Consider the following 22,737-nt stretch of genomic DNA (forward strand, 5'->3'; position numbering starts at 1 on the left):
AGCAGATTCTGTTTCTGATGTTGACTCAAAATCAGCTTCAGCACCAGCACCCACTCCAGCAGTTCTTGTCAGACCTGATAACACTCATCCTATGTGCACTCAAGCCAAGGCTGGTGTAGTTAAACCTAGGTTGCAGCTCACTCTTCTTTTAGCTCATGCTGAGCCCAAATCTACAAAGTCTGCTCTTTCTAATCCACAATGACTGGCAGCTATGAAAACTGAGTGTGAGGCTTTGATGAAAAATGGTACTTGGTCCCTCACTGCTCTTCCTTCCAATAGATCCCCAGTGGGTTACAAAGCCAGACTAGTGGCTAAAGGTTTTCCCCAGCAACCTGGTTTTGATTACAATAGGACGTTTTCTCCCGTCATCAAACCAGTTACTGTCAGAATTCTTCTTTTTCTTGCTGTAACTCATAAGTGGAGTCTTCAGTAGCTAGAAGTCAATAATGCTTTTCTCAATGGTGTTTTTGAAGAGAATATCTACATGAGTCAGCCCCCAGGATTTGAAGATCCCAACAAACAACTTGTTTGTAAGTTGCATAAGGCAATATATGGTCTCAAACAAGCTCCTCGAGCTTGGTTTGATAAACTAAAGGCCACTCTTCTTCGGTTTCAGTTCAGGTCCAGCAAGTGTGATCCCTCACTTTTTGTTTACACTGATTCCAAAAATACTGTTATTTACATGCTTGTGTATGTAGATGACATTATTGTCACCAGGAACAATCCTATATTCATCAAGTCCGTCGTCACCAAACTCAAAACTGAGTTTTCACTCAAAGACCAGGGGAGTCTTGACTATTTTATGGGAATTGAAGTCAGACCTCAGCCCAATGGTGCTCTAATTCTGACTCAGTATAAGTTTTTTTTTTTTTTGAACGGCCAAAAATATATTATATATATAATAAAAGATACATAGTACCAGAAGTACTACAAAAAGCCACAGGAGGTAAGATCTCCTGGAACAGAAAGGTAATTAAAAACTATCCATCATCCCAACAGAAAGGTAATTATGACTCAGTATAAGTACATTAGAGATTTATTGGGAAAAACAAAAATGGATGAGGCCAATCCTATTTCTTCTCGAATGGTTGGAGGCTGGCTGCAAGTTGACTAAGTCAGGGTATGAGCCTTTCCCTGACCCCACTCAATACAGGTCTATTGTGGGAGCCTTGCAGAATGCCACCATCACTCAACCTGAAATCAGTTTCTCTGTTAACAAAATCTGCCAGTACATGTCAGATCCATCAGAACAGCATTGGAGAGCAGTAAAACAAATTCTCCCTCCCTCTACTCGACCTCCCTTTACAGTTCATGCTACTATGATGCTGACAGGGCATCTGACCCTGACGACAGAATATCTACTTCTGGTGCAGCCATCTTCTTTGGCTCCAATTTAGTTTATTGGTGGTCAAAGAAACAATCTGTTGTTGCAAGGTCCAGTACAGAGGCTGAGTATCACAGTCTAGTGTTTGCCACTGCAGAAGCCACATGGATTAGGTCCCTGCTGTCTGAACTGCACATTCCTCATCACTCACCAGTCATTTGTTGTGATAATCTGAGCACTGTGGCTCTTGCTCACAATCCTGTTATGCACTCTCGAACCAAGCACATGGAATTGGATCTGTTCTTTGTTAGGAAAAAAGTTTTGGAGAAGCAACTTCAAGTGGTTCATGTTCCAGCCATTGATCAGAAAGCTGATATGTTGACAAAGGCTTTGACTCCTTCAAACTTTTCTACTTACAGGTCCATGCTCAGAGTGGTTGAAAAGCATTCTGCTAACCCCTCATGAGCTTGCGGGGGGGTATATAGGAGTATACTTACTCAGTCTACTTGTCTTTTTGTTTTTAACTGATCTGTAAAGGCTAAACTACAGTTAGTAGTTAGTCTATAATTAGTTAGTTAATCTGTTAGGACAGCTGTATGACAGCTGTCACTAACTAACTCAGGTTAGTAGACAGTTACAGTTGTGTAACTGTCTATATATACTGAGGTGTAACTGATTTCTCCTTGGGTTGAATAATATCTCACTTCACCTCAATTCTGTTTGTGATACTCTCTCTCTCTCTCTGAGATATCTGTAAGTAGCTACAAAGATATAAAAAAGTATGATGCCACCAACTGGATCTGGAATTCTTTTAAAAAAGCAGTTAAGTTCTCCTAAACTAAACCCTTCCTTCATATAAAAACTTTTGCCAGAGGCTTCTGTGACAGTTTAAATCAAATTTCAAAGGAATAAAAATCCTGCTATTTTTCAAATGTTTATCACCTGGCTCAACAAAAAGAAGGAAAAAAAACAGCATAAAGTTGCACAGATCCATTTGGATCTGAATCAACTAAAATAACTAGCAATAAAACAATACAAATTTTAACTAACTCTACAAAAAAAAAATACCTGGGTTGATTGGCTGCTCAAGGGAATCCTGAAAAAGCACAAAAACATAATCAAATTTGCCCAAAAAAAAAGCTATATTTCAACTAAAAAAAATATTATATATGGTCACAATTCAATAGCACACATCAAAACTAAACTTGCATAATAAAAAAAATTATTAGAGAAAAAAATACAGGACACAAGCAAGGAATAAAGCACCCTAGTTGTGACAGAAATATAGTTAATGATTAATTTTCATCGGGAATTATGTGGATTAATGTATCATCCGAAAGAATAGTCGTAGAAAATAGTTTTAATTTTTTATTATTGTTCTTGTAAAACTGAAATGTATTTATTCTTTGATTCTTTTATGTATATAAACATCAGGTATGCTAAGTGCTATCACTCAAGCAATTCATAGAAATTATAATTTCTATTAGTCTATTCTCTATGCTTTCAAATATCCCCATGCATCAGACCAACAAGTTGTCCCTGAAAAGGAAAAATATGATACCCAAATAATAACACCCCATGAACCTTGCCTGGCCAAAGAGCTCTAATATGACATGAAAAATCTCTCTGATCAAATCTACTATTCACCAAAAATAGAAAAATACCAAAAAGCCTTTACTAGAAATATCTACCACCTGGACAGTGTAAAAATAAGAAAGAAACATCATATTCACTGACCACAGATTTAAATGATGATGCACCAGATCAATATCACCAAGTCAATTACTATGTAAATTAAGAATGAATAGAAAAGTAAGATAAATGTAACTACTAGCTTTCCATATAGAAATACATCAGTTAAAACAGCTATATCTAAGAAAACCCACCTTTTTATTTGTGGAGAGACCAAATTTTTTACAAATGCCCCTGGGAAACTTTCAAAACGTTTATGCACCATTTCAATTGAACGAATCTGCAAGAAGTCATTAATAAGAAATAATTATTTTCAGACAGTCCATTCATAAAACAGATTCTTGTAGTTGTGGGAATTTTGATTTCATAAAGAAAAAATGGAGAATAGCTCCTTAAAACAGATGTAGACAGTAGGAAATCCATAAAACAGAAAAGCAAAAGATGCCATGGGTCAGTCGAGACATGTCTAATTTTCACTCCTTAACTGCATACATGTCTGATTTCCCCCCTCTTCCCTTGTATCCTCATAGCCTCTATCTTGGTCCCTTAATATCCCACACCTGTTACCATGTAGGCAAGTTTGATATAAACCCAAATCAATCCCTCTTCGTCCATTACTCATTTCCCACATGGTCCCCCTAGCATAGGAGTGCCAAAGTAACACATCAAAGTGAAAAGTTAAAGAAGTAAATATTCCTCTTCAGAGGAAATTTGACACATCTTCTAAGAGTTTTCAAGCAAGGGAGTGCACCTGCAATGTTAGGGTCCATTATGATTGTTGCAGTTGAAGAATGTGATAGAAAATATGAGCAAGTGAAAGGAGAGAGATTTTAAGAGACTTTGGACTAAGAAATAAGATTTCTTTGCATCAACTGATTTATGTACGATTTAGTATTTTATACAGAAAGTGAATGCTGTTGCAGACTACTACAAATCACTAACAACTAGGCAACCAACTAACTGACAGCTAAACTGGTCACCTTTGGACACAAATTCAGTAAACTCTCGGACATATATGAGAGAGTTACTCTAGCAGCGTCCCCATTGATAAGGAGTAAAAAGTGAAAAAATTTTAAATTAATACTTGAGCAATCCCGATGCTAACCTACGAACACCAGAAATCAAGTACATTTAATCTCCTATCCTATTATATTTTCAATTGGTTGCAACCTTTGAGCTTCTCATTTATCAAGATATTATTGGTTTTGCAAGGGTAACAATAAACTCCCAAGCAGCCTATGGAGAAAAGTATCATAGAGGTATGAGGAATATGAAGAGAAATTAGTCGAATTACAATGGGACCCTTCTGTTATAGGAGACAAGAATATAGTCATTCTTATTTTATTCTTTCCTGTCACTCTCTTATTACCCTTCAGCTTACTCTTTCAGCATTTTCTCTCTCATCATTAAATAATGTACTTATTAATACAACTTAACAATATAGCAAACCCAACACCTTTCATTAAACAATTAATATTAATAATTAAAATAATTGAAAGGGAAATAAACAACAATCTAAACCCCTCAGATGCCACTTTGGAACCCAAATACCTCGCCTAGCCGAGCCCGTGCACCACTCACACCACCAACAATTGCTGACATGACAGTGTAAAAAATGAGAATATCCATGAGATAAATCTGTAGAATTTGAATGCATTAGCAAAGTAAGACCTAGCCAAGTATACATGAAAACAGCAAATTAAACAATTACACGAAAAGCATAGTTGTTAGCAGCATGTAAGGGTACTGTTATTTAAACTTGTGAAAGTGTCTACCCCGACACAATAAAACATCATATAAAAGTGAAATGCCAATTAACATTTGATGTACTATGCTTCAGATGAGAGAAAAACTTCCTCTGGTTATATTACCCAGACCTGTGTCTTTTGTGCTTTACAGATATCATTTTCTGATTTCAAGATATACATTCCATACGAATCTATCTGCTATAATGAATGTGTTATACACAAATTGTGCCTGAGGCTAATGGAGTCTTTAACATATATCAATAAGTATCCCAGATTATTGGATATGAATTGTATCATACATAACCGGCATTTTTAAATACTAAAAGCTATCATAATAGTAAATAAGACATGTTTTTGTCTTAAAAATTTCTCAAGAGCCTGGGATTTTATATGAAAATATGAAATGAAAGTGAGATAATATTTCTCCACTGGACCCTGATATCAACTTCCCTAATATTTCTACACTCTCCTCTGATATCAACTTCCCTAATACTTCCTCTGAATACAAATGGTGTGAACCCCTTTCTAGTTTTTATTTGAAATTACTCCTAAAGTATGCCAAAAAAATAGCTCCATAAACCAATCCAACACTCAATTAGCATGACCAAGTAACAGTTTTCTCAGATTGATGACAACGAAGTTAAATCAAAGAATACTCACAGCCACAACAGGAGCCCACAAGCTAACAATAGTCAAGGCATTGTTATTATCTGCAAAATTTGCATGCATATATCAGTGAAAAACATAATTTCTTAATTGTATAATACTCTTAGAATATTAAGAATGTAAGGATAGGCCTAACTTAACCCCAAAAGTTAGCTCAAGGGGTGAGGGTTGCCCCTCATTTTTATATTCTAATTTGACTTTATTTTTAGCCGATGTGGGACTTGGGTTTTTCCCAACACACCCCCTCACGCCCAGCATTTCTTGGGCTTGGTGCGTGAACAACAATGGTGGGTGGCCCATTTTTATTAATCTTGAATATGGGACTTGGGTTTTTTCTAATACACCCCTGACGCCCTACCACTTATTGGGCTTTTTTGGTGCGTGAATATCAAATGGTGGGTGACCCTTTGGATTAATTTTGAATTTGTTCCGATACCATCTTAGAATATTAAGAACGTAATTATAGGCCTAACTCAACCCCAAAAGCTAGCTCAAGGGGTGAGGGTTGCCTCTCATTTTTATATTCTAATTTAGCTTTATTTTTAACCGATGTGGGACTTAGATTTTTCCCAACAAATAATGATATCCACAAGATACAAGCAGAAAAAAAAAATCGAGATAAAATTTACATCAAGGACACCTAAAGAAGACAGCTTCAAATTATATTAAGAAGGATAACCACAAGAGAATTACTTGGAGAGAAGGACCATTAGATTTGACATAACAGACAAAAATATCCTTATTAAGAAAGTAGTAAATGGATATTGCTAGTTAAGGAGGGGTTAACTGTTTGCACAAAGTGATTAACAGATTTAAAAAAACTTATATCTCAGATACATGAAAAATTAGAAAGAAATTTGTAAATGGCCATTGCTCTTTTATTGAGTGGTTATTAGAAAAGAATATGTTCTTGATATTGTTAGAGATGTAATATAAAACCATATGTATGTCTTCATCTACAAACTTGAGCTTTTGAAATTGTTGGTTTGTGACATGGTATCAAAATCTTATGTTGAAGTGGCCTAGAAGAGTTCAATTCTTGCTGCCCTAATAAAAAGTCAAATTTCAGCACAAGGTAGCTCGACCTGTGTAATATCCCCACCTCAATCCCAAAGGACTCTTGAATGACGGGGTCTATAAAACTTTTCATGTGTATTCAGCTAACAGTTTAAGCTTTTAGATTTGTAGGCTCATGACAGATCTTTTCAGAGAAGAGATAATGAGACTGATGAAATCCATGTATTACACAGCAAAGCTGAATATATGGACCAAAATTAATAACTACACACATAAGAGTTGTTCTGAACAGTATTTACATAGTTTCCAGCACTACTACTTGAACTATTTTATACATGATTTTATACTACCAACATAACTAGTTCAAATTATCAAAAAGAGTGGTGATGTCTCTAGATAAGATCTTTTCTCAAATAAAATGGAAATCTATTTCAATGTAATTGGTCCTCTCATGAAATACTAGATTCAGGAGGAGTAAATAAGAAATTATGTTAAAATGTTGAGGGTGAAAACTAGAAAGAAAAAAACATAATATAGGTTCAAACACTACTTCAAATAAACATAGAAAGGTGCTAGAAGCTAGTGAGATCAACTGATTTACCAAACACTTGTATTTCGGTCAAACAAACATATAAGCAAGTCAAATAAACTAAAACACACTCTAATTGGTGTATTTCGCTGGCAGTACCACTCCAATCCCACAAGATTGGATCAATTTTCATTTGGAATTGGAAGTCGGGGAGAAACCCATTGGATAAATACATTATTTTGACAACATGGCCAAAGGAATCAACACCCTAATGAGTGAAAATATGATGACTTGCTCATTAGTTTTGTAGAACAGTGGCAATAGGGGCATTATAGTGCTATTGCCTTGCACATTCCAGCTGATCTGCTATCACGACACTGTCACATTGCATCATCCACAAAAAAGTGTCATCACAGGCACTAGGCAGGCATCTTGTGGTTGTGGCATAGGTCATGGGTCTTGGGGGGTCAGTCACAGATCTGATAGAGCTGTTAGGTGTTACTTGACACAACCTAAAACTGAATAAAGGACAAGGAATGACCTAGGAGCCACCTTCACTTCACCCCCTTTATCATCTCCAGTCAGTCTCCGTCCATTCTCTTGGCAACTTCAGGTAAGGGCAATAATACCTCTTCTTTTATATTTTTGGTACTTTCTTTTTATTTAATCTTTTCCTCTGATTTTTTACCTATGATTCTTTCGAGATTTTAGATTTTATTTTTCTTCCTTTTTTCTTATTCTCTAGTTATATAAATATTTGCCCTTTCCAGTTTTTTCCCATTCTTTTCTCTTATTTTTCTTGTCCCGTTTCTTTTTCTCTTCCACTTTTTTTCTCCCTTTGCTGTCTATGTGACTTCTGCTATGTGACTTCTGCTATTTTCCTGTAATACTATCCACTATATTTTATAGCAGACTTTTGGCTTTTCAATATTTCCTGCAATCTGCCATTTACAACAATGAACACCACTTATTTAGACTTTTACCTTGTAACATATTTCATCTATGTTATAATCTATACTTGTAGAAATTTGCTCGATCACCTTATCTATCTGTACCACTCTTTATCCATATTTATTTCTTTGTTTCTTTTCTACTTATCTATATTCCTAAAAGATTCCAGTTACACCAACCTTCTAATTCTTTTTTTAATGAATTAATCTATAATCTAAAAGAATAATCAAATCAAAACACAAAATTATACTATTAGACTAGAGATACATTCTAGAATACATAGCATGCAAAAATGGAACAGGAAACACCAAGGCTTAAAAATTGACCCAATGAGTATAACAGAAAATACTTACTCTTTGATATCAAATCATGCCATGAGTAAGTCAAAGATGGAAGATCAATAATGATATTGGTAGGTTCAACAAGAGGTTTAATCTGCAATATTACGAATTAGAAATCGAAGATAATTAGTAAATTGTAAACATAAATGTTTTCCTTTTCCACATTCTATCTACTGTACTAATGACATCTTTATTTTTATAAATGCATACTATCTACTATACTATTACTAATGGCATTTTTATTTACCTACTTACATGAAATTTGGTCCTCTATATAAAATAAAAATAGCCATTTCACTAGAAACATCAGGTAGGCTATTGGCACTCCAATATGCCTATTTACACTATTCACTTTTAACTTCTATTCAACTTTTGCAATTTATCCTCGTCTATGTTTCTCTATTAAACAAAAGTAAAAATCATTTTAAGTTTACTCCCTTCATATACTGGTGAGGCTGTAAACACACTAATGTGCCCATTCATGCTTTATATATTTTTAAATTTTAATTTTTATTCTATATTTTGAATTTATCCATTTACATTTTTCTTAAACAGAAATAAAAAAATAATTCAAGTTTTCTTGCTTCATACTTTATATGGAATACCAAAAAAATATGGAAAAAACAAAAAATAGAACAAATATACATTTTGTTTTATTTATGCAAAAAATTTAATAACACGTCCAATAAATGAACTTTGTATTTAATTAAAATATTACAAAAACTTAAACAGGAGAAAAAAATTCTTTTATATATAAAAAATATTGAATGTAAAAATTCTTTTATATATAAAAAATATTGAATGTAAAAATTCTTTTTTTCCCCTTAAATAAATGATAATTTATAATAACTCTGTTTCAAATTCAACAAAACAAATTAAAAAAATAATGGACAGTAACACTCTTTTAACATTTCAATGGTTAAACTTGTATGCTTACACCCACAATGACACTCTTGCAGGCACACACACACACACTAGAATTGTAGCAATCATATTTTCCAATCTACACTTCTAAGTTTTTAATAACTTTAATTACTCAAAATATCCTTCACTGACTTATGCTTTGAACACCATTTTTTACAGTTATTTATACTTGACAATTTATTTATTATACTTTTTGTCTTTTTATTATTATAAACTATAGAAACCATAATCAGGTGAAGTAAAAAGAGAAAAATGAATTAGCTTCCCTCTTCCATTTTGTATTTTCAGCTCATTATGTTATTTCCAAAATTGCATTGGTGTTTTTATAAATAAAAATATTTCTTCTTATGTTTAAGATAGTGATAAATAGAATATTTATTTATTGGAAAGGTTATTAAATTTAAAATAATCTTATCAAAATTATAAATATATTGTCTTTTAATTAAAAATAAACTGTTTTCATGTTTACTTTACTTTATTTTTACATATGTATGAAGGAAGTAAATTTAAATTATGTCAACTTTTATCTCGAAGAAAAACTCAAATAAGGGAAAGTTTAAAAAGTAGAATAAAAGTATAAATGTAAAAAGCGGAAATCGGCTCAATAGCCTCACCAAGATACATACAACGTATATACATAAAAAACATATAGAAACACAATGACTTGCCTGGAGAAAGTAAGCAAAAGTGAATTTGACGGCAAGTACCACCAACCAAAAGGCCACATACCTGCAGAACTCAGAAAACAGAATTGTGAAAAATAACAATTGAAAAATTCTATATCAAAACGCAGCACTACTGACAACATAAAAGTTACAAGCAGTAAAAAATGTCAAAAAAAAAGTAAACATTAATAACAACCCAGTACAAGCAATAAATTATCAACACTGCTAATGGTAAATTGACAAGCTTCAAGAGCAGTAGTTCACAATTTTTTTTTAATCGGATTTGTTTTCGAGGTTTAGAGTATTAAAGTTACAAACCCAGTACAAGCAAGTAAATATGTCTCTCATCTTATAAGTAACTGTTTATCACAAAAACATTTCATTTTCTGCATGACAACCAACCTGCAGTAATCACTCATCCTCTCATAAAGACCACGTCCAACATAGTAGCGTTCCTGAATTAAATTATTGAAAAAGCATAAAATACCAAGTCATTTCCGAAAGTGAAATAAGTTGAAATAACGAGGTTACAATTAAATAGTAAAAATAACTCACTTGATAAATCCACTTAAAAAACTGAAAGAATGACTGATCGGACATTTCTGAAAGTGCATGACAAGCTGGAAATTTGAGCAACAATCCAAGGAATAGACGTATAGCAGCATAAACACCAAGAACAAGAAGGTATATCCGGAAATAGAATGAATTGTCAGAACTATTGCTATTTCTCTCCTGCAAAACCTTCCTGCAATTGAGCATAATTATGGTAAAAACTAATACAATTGAGATGTACTCTAAATTACCAGTGTTGTCAAAAGCGGTAGATGTAGCCACCTAGGCCCTGAGGCAGTGCAGAAAATAGCCTCAATGCTCCAGATGGCCTGAGAGTAAAGTTGATTAGCAAACCACATCAGGGTAATGTGGTTCATGCATTTTCAGCCAACTCGTTAACCTCACTGTAAATGTTTGGTGGCCAATGGGTATTAATCTAACATTTCAATCTAGTAAAACCATATGAGCTTTAAAAAACCTGGCATTCAAGAAAGAAAAAAACTGTGGAAGTATCAGACATGCATCACCTACAGTCCAGAAACTGAAGCTCCCTTGTCCATTCATATTCTAGGCAGAAGCTACATAGCCCCCCCCCCCCCAACCTCCATCTATTCTCTAAACCTTCACGATTACCTGGCCCCTACAGTTGCATTTGGTTGGATGTGCACTTACATTATTACATTATTGTTATAATTATGTGTATCTCATGAGTAATTTTTCTGTTTAGCTTATTGTAGAAGACAGCAGTGTGTCTTGTCTTGTCAAGCTGTCTCTCTCCTTATAGTGTATATATATGTGTTGTTTGAATGTAATAAAATCAAGCTAGTGAGTGAACTGTTCTTCCTCACAAAAGTCCCAGCTTCAACTTGGCATCAAAGCAGGTCGCATCCGCCGTCGGCCGTCTCCATCTCCGGCCGCCGTTTCAACCGACGACTACAGGGTTCTGTGCGCCTCGAAGAGCGCAACCCAGCCTAACTGATCGCTTGACCAGAAGGGCAGCCACGTGCCGCTCCAGTGCTTGCCAAACACCGGCGCGTGACCGCCACGCGCCGCCTTCCCGAGGCCAGAATCGCGCCTGATTGCCACCAGTCGTCTCGTCGAACTCTCCTGAGTCTATATCAGCCCTCAGTTTTTAGTTTTGACGCTTCGAACGTGTGATCTTGTGCCTTCCTCTTCTCTCTCCTTTAGGTTTTTGGTCTTTGAGTAAAAATGACCTCGTCTGGACCAGAGCTTTCATTCTCCGGAACTCCTACCATCACAACGGCAAAGCTCAACTAGAAAAATTACTTATCTTGGTCTGCTTCAATGGAACTATGGTTTCTCGGCCAAGGGCACCATGACCACCTTGAAAAAGGTGTTGAGGCAGTCCCAAACAATAAAAAACCTGAGTGGGAAAAGCTAGATTATCAGCTCTGTGTTGTCTTATGGCAATCAATTGAGGCAAATGTTTTGAAAATCCTTAGATCGTTCAAAACATGTTCCTTTTGGAAGAAGGCCCAAGAAATCTTTGCCAATGATATTCAGAGTTTGTTTTGCAACAATGAAGGTCATAGCCCTCAAGCAAACCAGTCACGACATGATTGCACACAAAGGTAAAGCTCGGGCTGCAGTGGAAGAGTTGAAGAGGTTCCTTGTGGTTGATTCGCTAGAGGAAGTGAATAGAAAGTTGGATAAGTTCTATATGGTTCTTATCTTGAAGAGTCTACATTCAGACTTTGATTATGTGCGTGATCAAGTTCTTGCTGGAGATCAAGTTTCATCGATGGATTCTTTCATCACTAGGCTGCTTCGTGTGCCTCATGCGCTAAAAGAAGAAAATCCAGCTAATACGATGGAAACGTCAACCATGGTTGCACCTCGTGAGAGGGGGAGGTCATAACAGTAGAGGAGGTCGCAGTGGAAGAGGTGGACATCCTCAATGCACATATTGCAAGAGGATGGGCCACACTCAAGAGAATTGCTACTCCCTGCATGGCTTTCCTGACAAAGTAGCCCAGGTAGCTCAAACAGAAAAATTAGAGTCTAAGTTTTGTGATGAAGAGTATCAAGAGTATTTGAAGCTGAAATCTGAGAAATACAACAGCCATGCTTCATCTTCCTCTGTACCATGTTATTCGACAGCATGTATTTCTCAATCTATTGACGGTCACAATCCTTGGATACTTGATTCAAGTGTCTCTGATCATATTTCTGGTAACAAGTCCTCTTTTACATCCATTTCTTTTCCAAAAATTCCTCATCTTGTTACTGTAGCTAATGGTTCCAAAGTTGCAGCTCAAGGAAGTGGTCAAGTCTCTTTATCTTCCTCATTAAAGTTGGATTCTATTTTGCTTATTCCTCAGTGTCCCTATAATCTAATTTCATTGAGTCAGTTAACTCGTTCATTAAATTGCTCAATAACCTTTACCGTTAATTCTTTTGTTATTCAGAAACATGGCACGGGTCGACTGATTGGAGAAGGGCGTGAATCACGAGAACTTTACTACTTGAAATCCAACTTTTCTGTTTCCTGTTCTACAACTTCAAACCCCAAACTTTTGCATGATCGTCTAGGTCACCCAAGTCTACCAAAACTGAAAATGATGGTCCCTAGTCTGGAGAATTTTCGAGTCCTAGAATATGAGTCTTGTCAACTAGGAAAACATGTTAGGCCATCATTTCCACAAACTGTTCAAAGATGTAATTCAGCTTTCTCTACCATTCATTTTGATATTTAGGGACCAAGTCGTGTTACATCTTTTGGTTTTCGATATTTTGTAACATTTATTGATGAATTCTCTAGATGTACTTGGGTCTATTTAATTTTTTTTTCTGCAAAAATAATATTATATTAATGAGTACCAGTGGTACTAAAAGTACATAATACAGGTCAGATTTGATCCCTTGACATTTGTTATGTCTATTTAATGAAAGACAGATCCGAACTTTTGCCTATCTTCATGTCCTTCCTCAATGAGATTGAAAACCAATTTGAAAAAACAATTAAGATTTTCAAAAGCAATAATGCCAAAGAGTATTTCTCTCATGATTTCTCTTCCCTTTTATCTTCAAAAGGCATTCTACATCAATCTACATGTCCCCATACACCACAACAAAATGGTATAGCAGAAAGAAAAAATCGTCATCTTCTTGACACCGCACGTTCACTAATGTTAGCCTCTCATGTTCCTACACACCATTGGGGGGATGCGGTGCTTACTGCTTGTCTCTTAGTTAATAGAATGTCTTCCTCTTCCCTTGAAAATCAAATTCCTCACTCAATCATTTTCCCTCATGATCATTTATTCCGTGTTCCACCTAAAGTGTTTGGTTGTACTTATTTTGTCCATGATCTCTCTCCTGGTTTAGACAAACTTTCTGCCCAAGCAATCAAGTGTGTCTTTTTAGGTTATTCTCATCTTCAAAAGGGTTACAAATGCTACTCTCCATCTATTAGGCGATACTATATGTCCGCAGATGTAACCTTCTTTGAAGACACACCCTTCTTCTCATCATCTATGGACCATTCTTCTTCCATCCAGAATGTACTTCCAATTCCCTCTCTTTGTCCTCTAGGTACCTCAAACCAAAATGTCAGTGAAGTTCCATCTTCTCCACCACATCCGACTGAAGTTGCTCCTCCACCACTTCTTACATATCAACGCAGGACACAGCCAGTTGGTTCTACAGTACCTAAAGCTTCTCCTCATGATTCTCATCCTTCTTCAATCAATCCTCAAGCCATGCTTCCTCTCATCCCTCTGATTTAGACTGGCCCATTGCCATCTGAAAAGGTACTTGATCCACTCATAATCCTCATCCTATCTATAACTTTCTGAGTTATCATCGTTTGTCTCTATCTTCGCATTTTGTCCCTTCTAATATTCATGAGGCACTTAGTCATCCTGGATGGCGACAGGCTATGATTGATGAAATGCAGGCTCTTGAACATAGTGGTACTAGGGAACTTGTTCCTCTTCCTCCTGACAAGAAGACTGTGGGTTGTAGATGGGTCTACACAGTTAAAGTTGGGTCTAATGGTGAGATTGATCGGCTTAAGGCTTGATTAGTAACTAAAGGCTGTACTCAGATATAAGGCCTTGATTATTGTGACACTTTCTCTCCAGTAACTAAGATCACTATTGTCCGTTTGTTTCTTGCTATGGCTGCCATGTGTCATTGGCCTCTCCATCAGCTTGATATCAAAAATACATTCCTTCATGGTGACCTTGAGGAGGAAATTTAATGGAGCAACCTCTTGGGTTTGTTGCTCAAGAGGAGTATGATCTTGTGTGTAAGCTTTGTCAATCTCTCTATGGGTTGAAGCAATCTCCTCAGGCCTGGTTTGGTAAATTTAGTCATATTGTTTAACTTTTTGGCTTGAAACGAAGTGAAGTTGATCATTCTGTTTTTTATTGTCATTCATCCCCTGAGAAATGTGTTTATTTGATAGTATATGTTGATGATATAGTGATTACAGGGAATGATGCTACTAAGATTGTCCAGCTAAATGAGCACTTATTCAGTCATTTCCAGACCAAAGACTTGGGATATTTGAAGTACTTCCTTGGTATTGAGGTGGCTCAATCACGAGATGGTGTTGTGATCTCATAAAGGAAGTATGCCCTTAACATTTTGGAGGAGACAGGCATGCAGAATTGTACACCTATTGATAGCCCTATGGATCCGAATCTGAAGCTCATGGCAGATCAGAGTGAAATTTATCCTGCCCCCGAGAGATATAGGAGACTTGTGGGAAAACTCATTTATCTCACCATTACAAGACCAGATATTTCCTTTGCTGTTGGAGTGGTGAGCCAATTTATGCAAAACCCTCGTGTTGATCATTGGAATGCTGTCATGCGTATTCTTAGATACATAAAGAGAGCTCCGGGCCAAGGATTGCTTTATGAAGACAAAGGTAACACACAAGTATCTGGGTATTGCGATGCAGATTGGGCTGGTTGTCCCATGGATAGGAGATCCACATCAAGATATTGTGTCTCCATTGGAGGAAATATTATTTCTTGGAAAAGCAAGAAGCAAACTGTTGTTGCTCGATCTAGTGCAGAGGCTGAATACAGATCTATGGCTATGGTTACATGCGAACTTATGTGGGTTAAAAAATTCTTGAAGAGTTGAAATTCTGCGAAGTGGTGCAAATGAAGTTATACTGTGATAATAAGGCTGTTCTTCACATTGCTTCAAACCCAGTCTTCCATGAGAGGACCAAACACATAGAGATTGGCTGCCACTTCATTTGGGAGAAGTTACTGTCCAAAGAGATTGTCACTGAGTTCATTAATTCTAATGATCAGCCAGCAGATATTTTGACTAAGTCCATAAGGGGGCCTAGGATTCAGTTTATATATTCCAAGCTTGGTGCATACGATTTATATGTTCCAGCTTAAGGGGGAGTGTTATAATTATGTGTATCTCTTGAGTAGTTTTTCTGTTTAGCTTGTTGTAGAAGACAGCAGTGTGTCTTGTCTTGTCAAGTTGTCTCTCTCCTTATAGTGTATATATATGTGTTGTTTGAATGTAATAAAATCAAGCTAGTGAGTGAACTGTTCATCCTCACAAAAGTCCCAGCTTCAACTATTATTATGCTTCTTCAATTGTCAATTTGGATTGCTTCACATTGTTAAAGTTTCTTTTCAAGAACAAAGAATTTATTATGAAAGAAAAGATACATAGGTCTAGAGAATAAGAAATCCTCAAAAAAAAAAAAAAACAAGGCAATGAAAGAAAAAGGGAAAAAACCAAACATGATCAAGATACATGCAACACAGCATGCCAATCGCTCTGAAAATCTAGGCACCCTATCCTTTAAAAAAACCATAGGCAGAACACTAAAAAGATAAGAAAATAGTTTGATCCCAAATGAACTCAATATGTTTTTAAAGTATTGACATTGCTTAGTTTTCATTTAAATTGTATCTTAGTTGTAATTTGTCTATAAAAAATAAAGAATAATTATAGTGATTTTTTAAATATCAGCATCACTTCAGTCGCATGATCACTTTGCCTCATCACATCAAAACAATGCAGGCCACCTCAACCCACTCACTGCTTGACAACACTGTTAATCATATAACAATATGTAAAGGGAGATTTCGAAACTCACAGGTAAACATATGTTACAAACACAGACGTCAAGCCACCCCAGAAAAACTTTATAACTAGTCTTGAAACAGCCATGCCCCTTGCAGTGGTGTATGCCCCAAAAGTAAGCAACACATCTAAGAAACCTATTCATCATAAAAATAGTGATTTGAGAATCACTGGCCATTCACACAAGGTCACAAGCAATAACTACAGAAAACACAAACATCTTACTCTTGACGAAATTCATGATTGCAAATGATGGCCCAATGCTAAGTATTGTTTTGAAAGTATTCAAGTTTAGATGTCCATGATTGAAAGCAATGATTGTCAAAGCCTGCATGGAACAAGAATGAGACATACTTTATGCTAGAATAAATCATCCATAATCAGAGTTCAGACTTCAGAGTAATATAATGATGGATGGCAAAAAACGAACCTGAAACATTAATGCCAAGAAGATCCAAAGACGATGGAAACTTTCGATACAAATGAAGAATGTCCTATGCTCAACAAACTGCTTTTACCAGTCTGCAACACATATGGAACACACAAGGAAACAATTATACAATATCATAACAAAAATAACTACCAAAAGAAGTTATAAAATGTGTGAAGAAAGCATCAAAACCAACCCTTTTTGTTCTTTTTGACGGTTTAGGTTTCAGCAAGAACGGTGAATCTGGCCTCATTGGCCAGTGTAACTCAAAACAAGCAGGCGACCTGCATATAATTTCAAATTAGAATAAGTCCACCAACAAGCCAAAATTTCATATGGCACCAGTCCTGCTAACCAAAAGTATTCGTTGAAGTCATCATAATTCCTCCATGCTGAATGTGCAGCTTTCCCATTGTTGTTTCTACCAGCTTCCTGCACATTTTTTGTCGGGGGAGTCAGCGCTAAGTAATGGAATGGATAAAAAGAAAGCAAAGAAAACAATAAACATGTAAAACAATAAGTGGACCACATACAATCTCCAGATGTTACTTAAATATTTAAACGTAAAAAGAAATTAGGAGAAAAAAATAAAGTTCTATGAAAGAAACAAAAATAACTAAGAAATAAGAGTGTTATAAAATAGTGAAGATCGCAGCACAATTGCACTATAACGTCACAAGTCTTCGCTGATCCACTATCACAGTGGAGTAGTAGTGTGGCCTACACAAAAAATGCAATGTCAGGCATCACAGGTTCGTCTGCCATTAATGATCTTGCAGCTTAAAAGCTTTCTATAAACAAGAGAGAGAAAACTTCTAAACAGAAATTGAAGAAGTTGATAATTTCAACCCAACAGAAAAACAGTTACAACTCTAGTATAGATGCTAGAGCTAGGACAGATGTACAATGCTATCATTACAACTGTCAACTAACCCATGGTTAGTTGAGTCAACTATAAAGGCTAACTATGCTAAACTGAAATAAAAGAAACGAGTAATTCTACTCTACTACTCTAATACAGCTTCACAGGATAGGGTTTCTCTCTAGAGCAGCATAGCTCATCAGAGCAGAGCTTGTACTATTTTGTTTATAAAATCAGTTCTGGTCCAGTGAAAATTTAATTGTTTCCGGACCAATTCTGAGTTATATATTGTACTTCTAGTACCTCTGGTACTCTATTAATATAATTATTTTTGCTGATCAAAAAAAAAAAAACAGCTTCACAGGATGGATTACATTTTGGTTAAAACATAGCTTGTGTACTGTGTCCAAACAAAGTGACACACAGCACCTGCAGTCCTGCACGAGTTTTTTAATTTCCAGCTGCACCTTGACATGATTTTTTTTAATTTCAAGCAGCATTGCCATTCATGTTGGGTTTGTGCTGCATGTGCACTTTTAATTCCCAAGCTGGATTTCGTTTTGGGCTCCAGGTTCCTTTTTTATTTTCAATCGCTGCCCAGTGTTCTATTTCTTTTTGAATCCCCAGCCCCAAGTGTCTCCTGTGCATATATCGTCTCCCAAGTCACTAGTTCCTCCATGTTAAGCTCTGAAATCTGAATACTAAGAACTGAAAATTACACATCACCTGTAAGGAAAAGACAACATTCCTCCATCAACTTCTTTCATCCACGGCCTCTCCAGAAATTCTCCAGCAACTCAGCCTCTCAGGTAATGGTTTTTTTCCCTTCTTTTTCTTTAATCTCCCCCTCTTTGCTATTTCTTCTTTAAACTTTCCATTTTTCTTTTTCCTCTAATTGTTTACCTCTGTTTCTTCCAAATTTTAAGCTTTTTTTTGTTCGTCTTTTTTCTTATTTCTTATTATTCTGTTTTAATATATATATATATATATATATATATATATATATATATATTTCAACCACTATGCAACTGTCACTATTAGCCCACGAAGTTGTCCAATAGGGCCCATTTGTTTAAAATTATTTCTAAGAAAAAAAAATTTGAATAAAAATAAGCAGTTTTCTGGTTGTTTGAAGTGTTTGTTTAAATTGCTTTTTCTTTAAAAAAAAAAAACAGTTTTCTACTTTTTTTTAATAAGCAAATCCTATCTGCTTTTTAAAAAGCACTTTTATAAAAAAGGACTTTTTTATATAAAAAATAAAATAAAGTTTAAACAAACCGACCCTATATATTGGATTTTGGCTTACCATGATCCACTATTGACAACACTGGAAAGAAGAGAGATTCAATGGAACTGATAGATATTTGAGGGAATGAATATTTAACTGAAATATTGTATTTCTGAAAAATGAGAATTAATTGTTACAATGATGAAGGACTATAGCTATTTATAGCTCCCTTAGGTCACCATCAACTTATTCGAAAATTGTAAGAAATTGAAGATATGAAACATAATATTGCAATATACAAAGAGGGTGAATAAAGCAACTCACTGCATCTAGCGTTTGATAAATAGGGCAAATTATTTTCTCAAGGAATTTTGCAGAACCATCATCAGTTATGCAGCTGACTGCAGGTGCAGCTTCTCCATGATCCAAAATAGCATCCAACTCTTTAGCCATCTAAATAACAGATTAATGGTAAAAAAAATTAGCATTAAAAGTGATTTGAAATTACAATCTATAAGATTCTTATATATCAATCAAATATTTAGATCTTGAAAATGGCCATAAGCTAAGTAAAATTGAAGCACAGAGCAACACACGGTATATTCAAATTCAACAAACAAACAAAAAAAAAAAAGAGAACAAGAATATTTTCAAAACAAAAAATAAATAAGATATTAAAAACAATGCTTGACAACGTTCCTGTGCCTGTCCTTTTGAATTCAAAACATATAATTTACTTTTAAAAGGTGTATGACTGTGTCAAGATGTATTTAAAAATTAAAACTAAATCTGACAAAACAAGGAGGCTTAAAAATTAAAATTCTTCCTTTTTGTCAGGGTACCAGTACCCCTTAGCAATCAATTGCGAATATTTTGCCAAGTTCAACACTCGAGAAATATAAAATAAAGAAAATTGTTTTATATTTGTTTCAATTAAATGAAACATGTGACGAAATACCAACCACTATTGTTTGGGGTATCTATATGATCATCAAAAAAGAGGGTACTAGAGGAATCTTCTTAAAACTGATGCAAGAGTATCAATTTTATGAAGAAACAAAATTAAATAGTGTTGGAGATAGGAAAAATTTAGGAGACAAAAGCTTCTTTAATATTTATGTTTCCAAGTAGCCTAGGTACATGGTATAGCTAGGTTCAATGCATAAATAGTGCAGCGGAGAATAAGGAGATGTATCAGCATTTGGTTGGAAAATTAATCTATCTGTCTCACACAAGGCCAAACATTGCATGTGTTGATAGTTAGTCAATTTATGCAATTCTGAAAGAAGTGCACTTAGAGGCCACTCATAGAATACTGCAATACCTTAAAGGAACTCCATGAAACAAATTTTAAAACAGAAGAAATGGGAATGCAATTCTTGATGCTTACATTGATGCTGACAATACAGGGTCATTGACCGACAGGAAGTCCACTACTAGATATTGCACCTTTCTTCGAGGAAGTTAAGTATTGGAGGAGTAAAAAACAGAATGTTGTGGCTCGGTCTAGCTAGAAACTGAGTTTTGAGCTATGGCACAAGGTATTTGCAAGCTACTTTAGCAGAAAATTATTTTAGAAGACTTGAAGATTAAGGGTATGTTTGGATTTCCAGTGGGAGTGTTTCAAAAATATGTTTATGAGTAAAATCAGTTCATGTTTGGTTACCTCCCAAAAGTATATTTGAGAGTAAAATTTGGCCTGGAAACTCAATTTTGCAGAAGCTTTTCTTTAGCTTATTTCAATGAACTTCACAGAGAAGCTAATCAAAGTATACTCCTTTACAAATTATTTCAATAAGTGGTTTGAAAATTATTAGTGGTAACAAACTAACAATGCTAATGGAGGCAAACATGGCCCAAAATTTGAAGAGCACAATAGAGACTTACATGGTGGAATATATAGCAAATACACTCAGGAAGAAAACGAACATTTGCAGCTTCACCCCAAATAAGAAAATACAGAGAAACCAAAAAAAGCTTCCTATCCCGGTTAATTGCCTCCAAACTGCAGGAAACATGAAATGAAATACGGTCAAGTAAAATATGAAAGAGATAAGATATTCAAAGCATGAGTTGAAGTAATAACCTATTCCATGCAAGACGAATTCGTAAGTATCTGCACCACCTGATATAGTTATCTAGCACCTTCAAGAACACTTCATTGATTGTTTTCTCATCTATTTTCTGTATATCCCACAAAACAAAAGACCAGAGTAAAAAATTAACAATTTGAAAAACAAAAATAAACAACGATTATCAATGGATCTCTAGTCCATAAGAAATTGAACAAAAAGTAGGGATTAAAACAAAGCAATCTCATGTACATTTACCAAGGGACCATACTGAGTAAACCTACAATGCAGTAGTTAAACACCGACTAAGCAGGATTTTAGCTTGTGTTGTCAAAGTCAAGAATTTAAGTAAACTCATGAAGCTTCCATAAACTTGACTGGGAGACTTGACTTGTAAACTCCCAAGAGTTTACAGAACTTAAAGATATTTAAAAAGCTATGATATTATCCAAGAAAAAGGTAGAAACCTATTATAAGTCATAATAGACACACATTTACATGTCAATTATAACTGTCACAGCTGGCATCTATTAGGTTCTGAAGCTTCTGCAGTATAAATATTTTTATTTTTTTTTGCTCAGCAAAAATAGACAATATATATTAATAGAGTACCAGAGGTACTAAATTACATGTGCTGGATTGCCCAATGCAATGGTTCCACAGCAGACTAAAATGGATTCTGGATTGGAACCACAGCCGGGCTACCCCAGAATTGGGCAGAACTACAGTTAGTCAAAATATTAATGTTGTAGGAGCCCTGCTGTAATAGTTACATGATTCCAAAGCCCCCTCCCACCTAGTTACTAAATGCTTCCTTGATGTTAGAGGACCATTGATTAAAGTGTATTGCAAAGTCCTTCTCCATGGCTTTAATCCACGTCCACAGTAGTAGGACTGCATCTTCAATCAATTTGCTTCCATTGAACGTGTCATTATGGCATACTATTCTATTTCTATGCTTCCAAACTGTCCATGTCATAGCTATCCATCAGCATCGCCATCTTGTATGTTTCTTTCCTTCCGAAAACCCGAGTACATGCTGTAAGTAATGATCCCTTGGATTCTGTGGTAGTGCTGTTACTACATTGGCCCAAGATAGAGACTCCCGCCATAGAGGCAGGATTTTGTTGCAGTTGAAAAATAAGTGAGCAGCCTCCTCCACTACACCTCCACAAAATGGGCACATCAAATAGTTGACCATCACCTAGCGCCTGCTAAGATTCATCTTTGTCGGGAGTCTATCCCTAATTAGTCTCCATGCAAACACCAGTGATTTGGCAGGGATTTTGAGCTTCCATAGGTCCACAAAATCTGGATTCTGATTTGCTCCCATTTGTTCTTCCCAAATCAGATCATATCCGCTTTTTGTTGTGTAGTATCCACATTGGTCATGTTTCCAATTCCATTTATCCTCCCTATGGGGCTGTATCTGTTGTTGTGATAATTCCTCAAGAAAGTTATCCTCCTCCAAGCTAGCTTCCATTCCCATCCACTGCTGGTATTATTCCCCATATTCATGATGCTTTCCTTTTGTTGGCATGAAATCTGGTACAGCCTTTGGTATTTCTCCCTTAATGGTATAGCATTTTCTGTCCAAGGGTCTTCCCAAAATCTAAACTTTTCCCCACCCCCCACCTTCCATT

The 22,737-nt window shown here is 35.6% G+C and overlaps 1 protein-coding gene across 1 annotated transcript in view; it reads right to left on the minus strand.

Annotated features, from left to right (window-relative positions):
* LOC100777959 (callose synthase 10) overlaps nt 1-22,737 on the minus strand; it is a 59,603-nt gene that overhangs the window by 22,733 nt on the left and 14,133 nt on the right. The window contains exons 8-23 of the mRNA XM_006578619.4: nt 21,109-21,206; nt 20,910-21,027; nt 19,347-19,475; nt 17,288-17,364; nt 17,129-17,216; nt 16,933-17,013; nt 16,728-16,830; nt 16,516-16,639; nt 10,413-10,602; nt 10,260-10,312; nt 9,861-9,921; nt 8,281-8,362; nt 5,425-5,474; nt 4,568-4,654; nt 3,211-3,296; nt 2,393-2,420 (exon numbers count right to left, since the gene is read on the minus strand). Coding sequence (XP_006578682.1) covers nt 2,393-2,420; nt 3,211-3,296; nt 4,568-4,654; nt 5,425-5,474; nt 8,281-8,362; nt 9,861-9,921; nt 10,260-10,312; nt 10,413-10,602; nt 16,516-16,639; nt 16,728-16,830; nt 16,933-17,013; nt 17,129-17,216; nt 17,288-17,364; nt 19,347-19,475; nt 20,910-21,027; nt 21,109-21,206 — 1,455 coding nt within the window. The remainder of the gene's footprint in view (nt 1-2,392; nt 2,421-3,210; nt 3,297-4,567; nt 4,655-5,424; nt 5,475-8,280; nt 8,363-9,860; nt 9,922-10,259; nt 10,313-10,412; nt 10,603-16,515; nt 16,640-16,727; nt 16,831-16,932; nt 17,014-17,128; nt 17,217-17,287; nt 17,365-19,346; nt 19,476-20,909; nt 21,028-21,108; nt 21,207-22,737) is intronic.

Source organism: Glycine max, chromosome 4, assembly GCF_000004515.6.
Source record: "Glycine max cultivar Williams 82 chromosome 4, Glycine_max_v4.0, whole genome shotgun sequence".
NCBI lineage: Eukaryota > Viridiplantae > Streptophyta > Magnoliopsida > Fabales > Fabaceae > Glycine > Glycine max.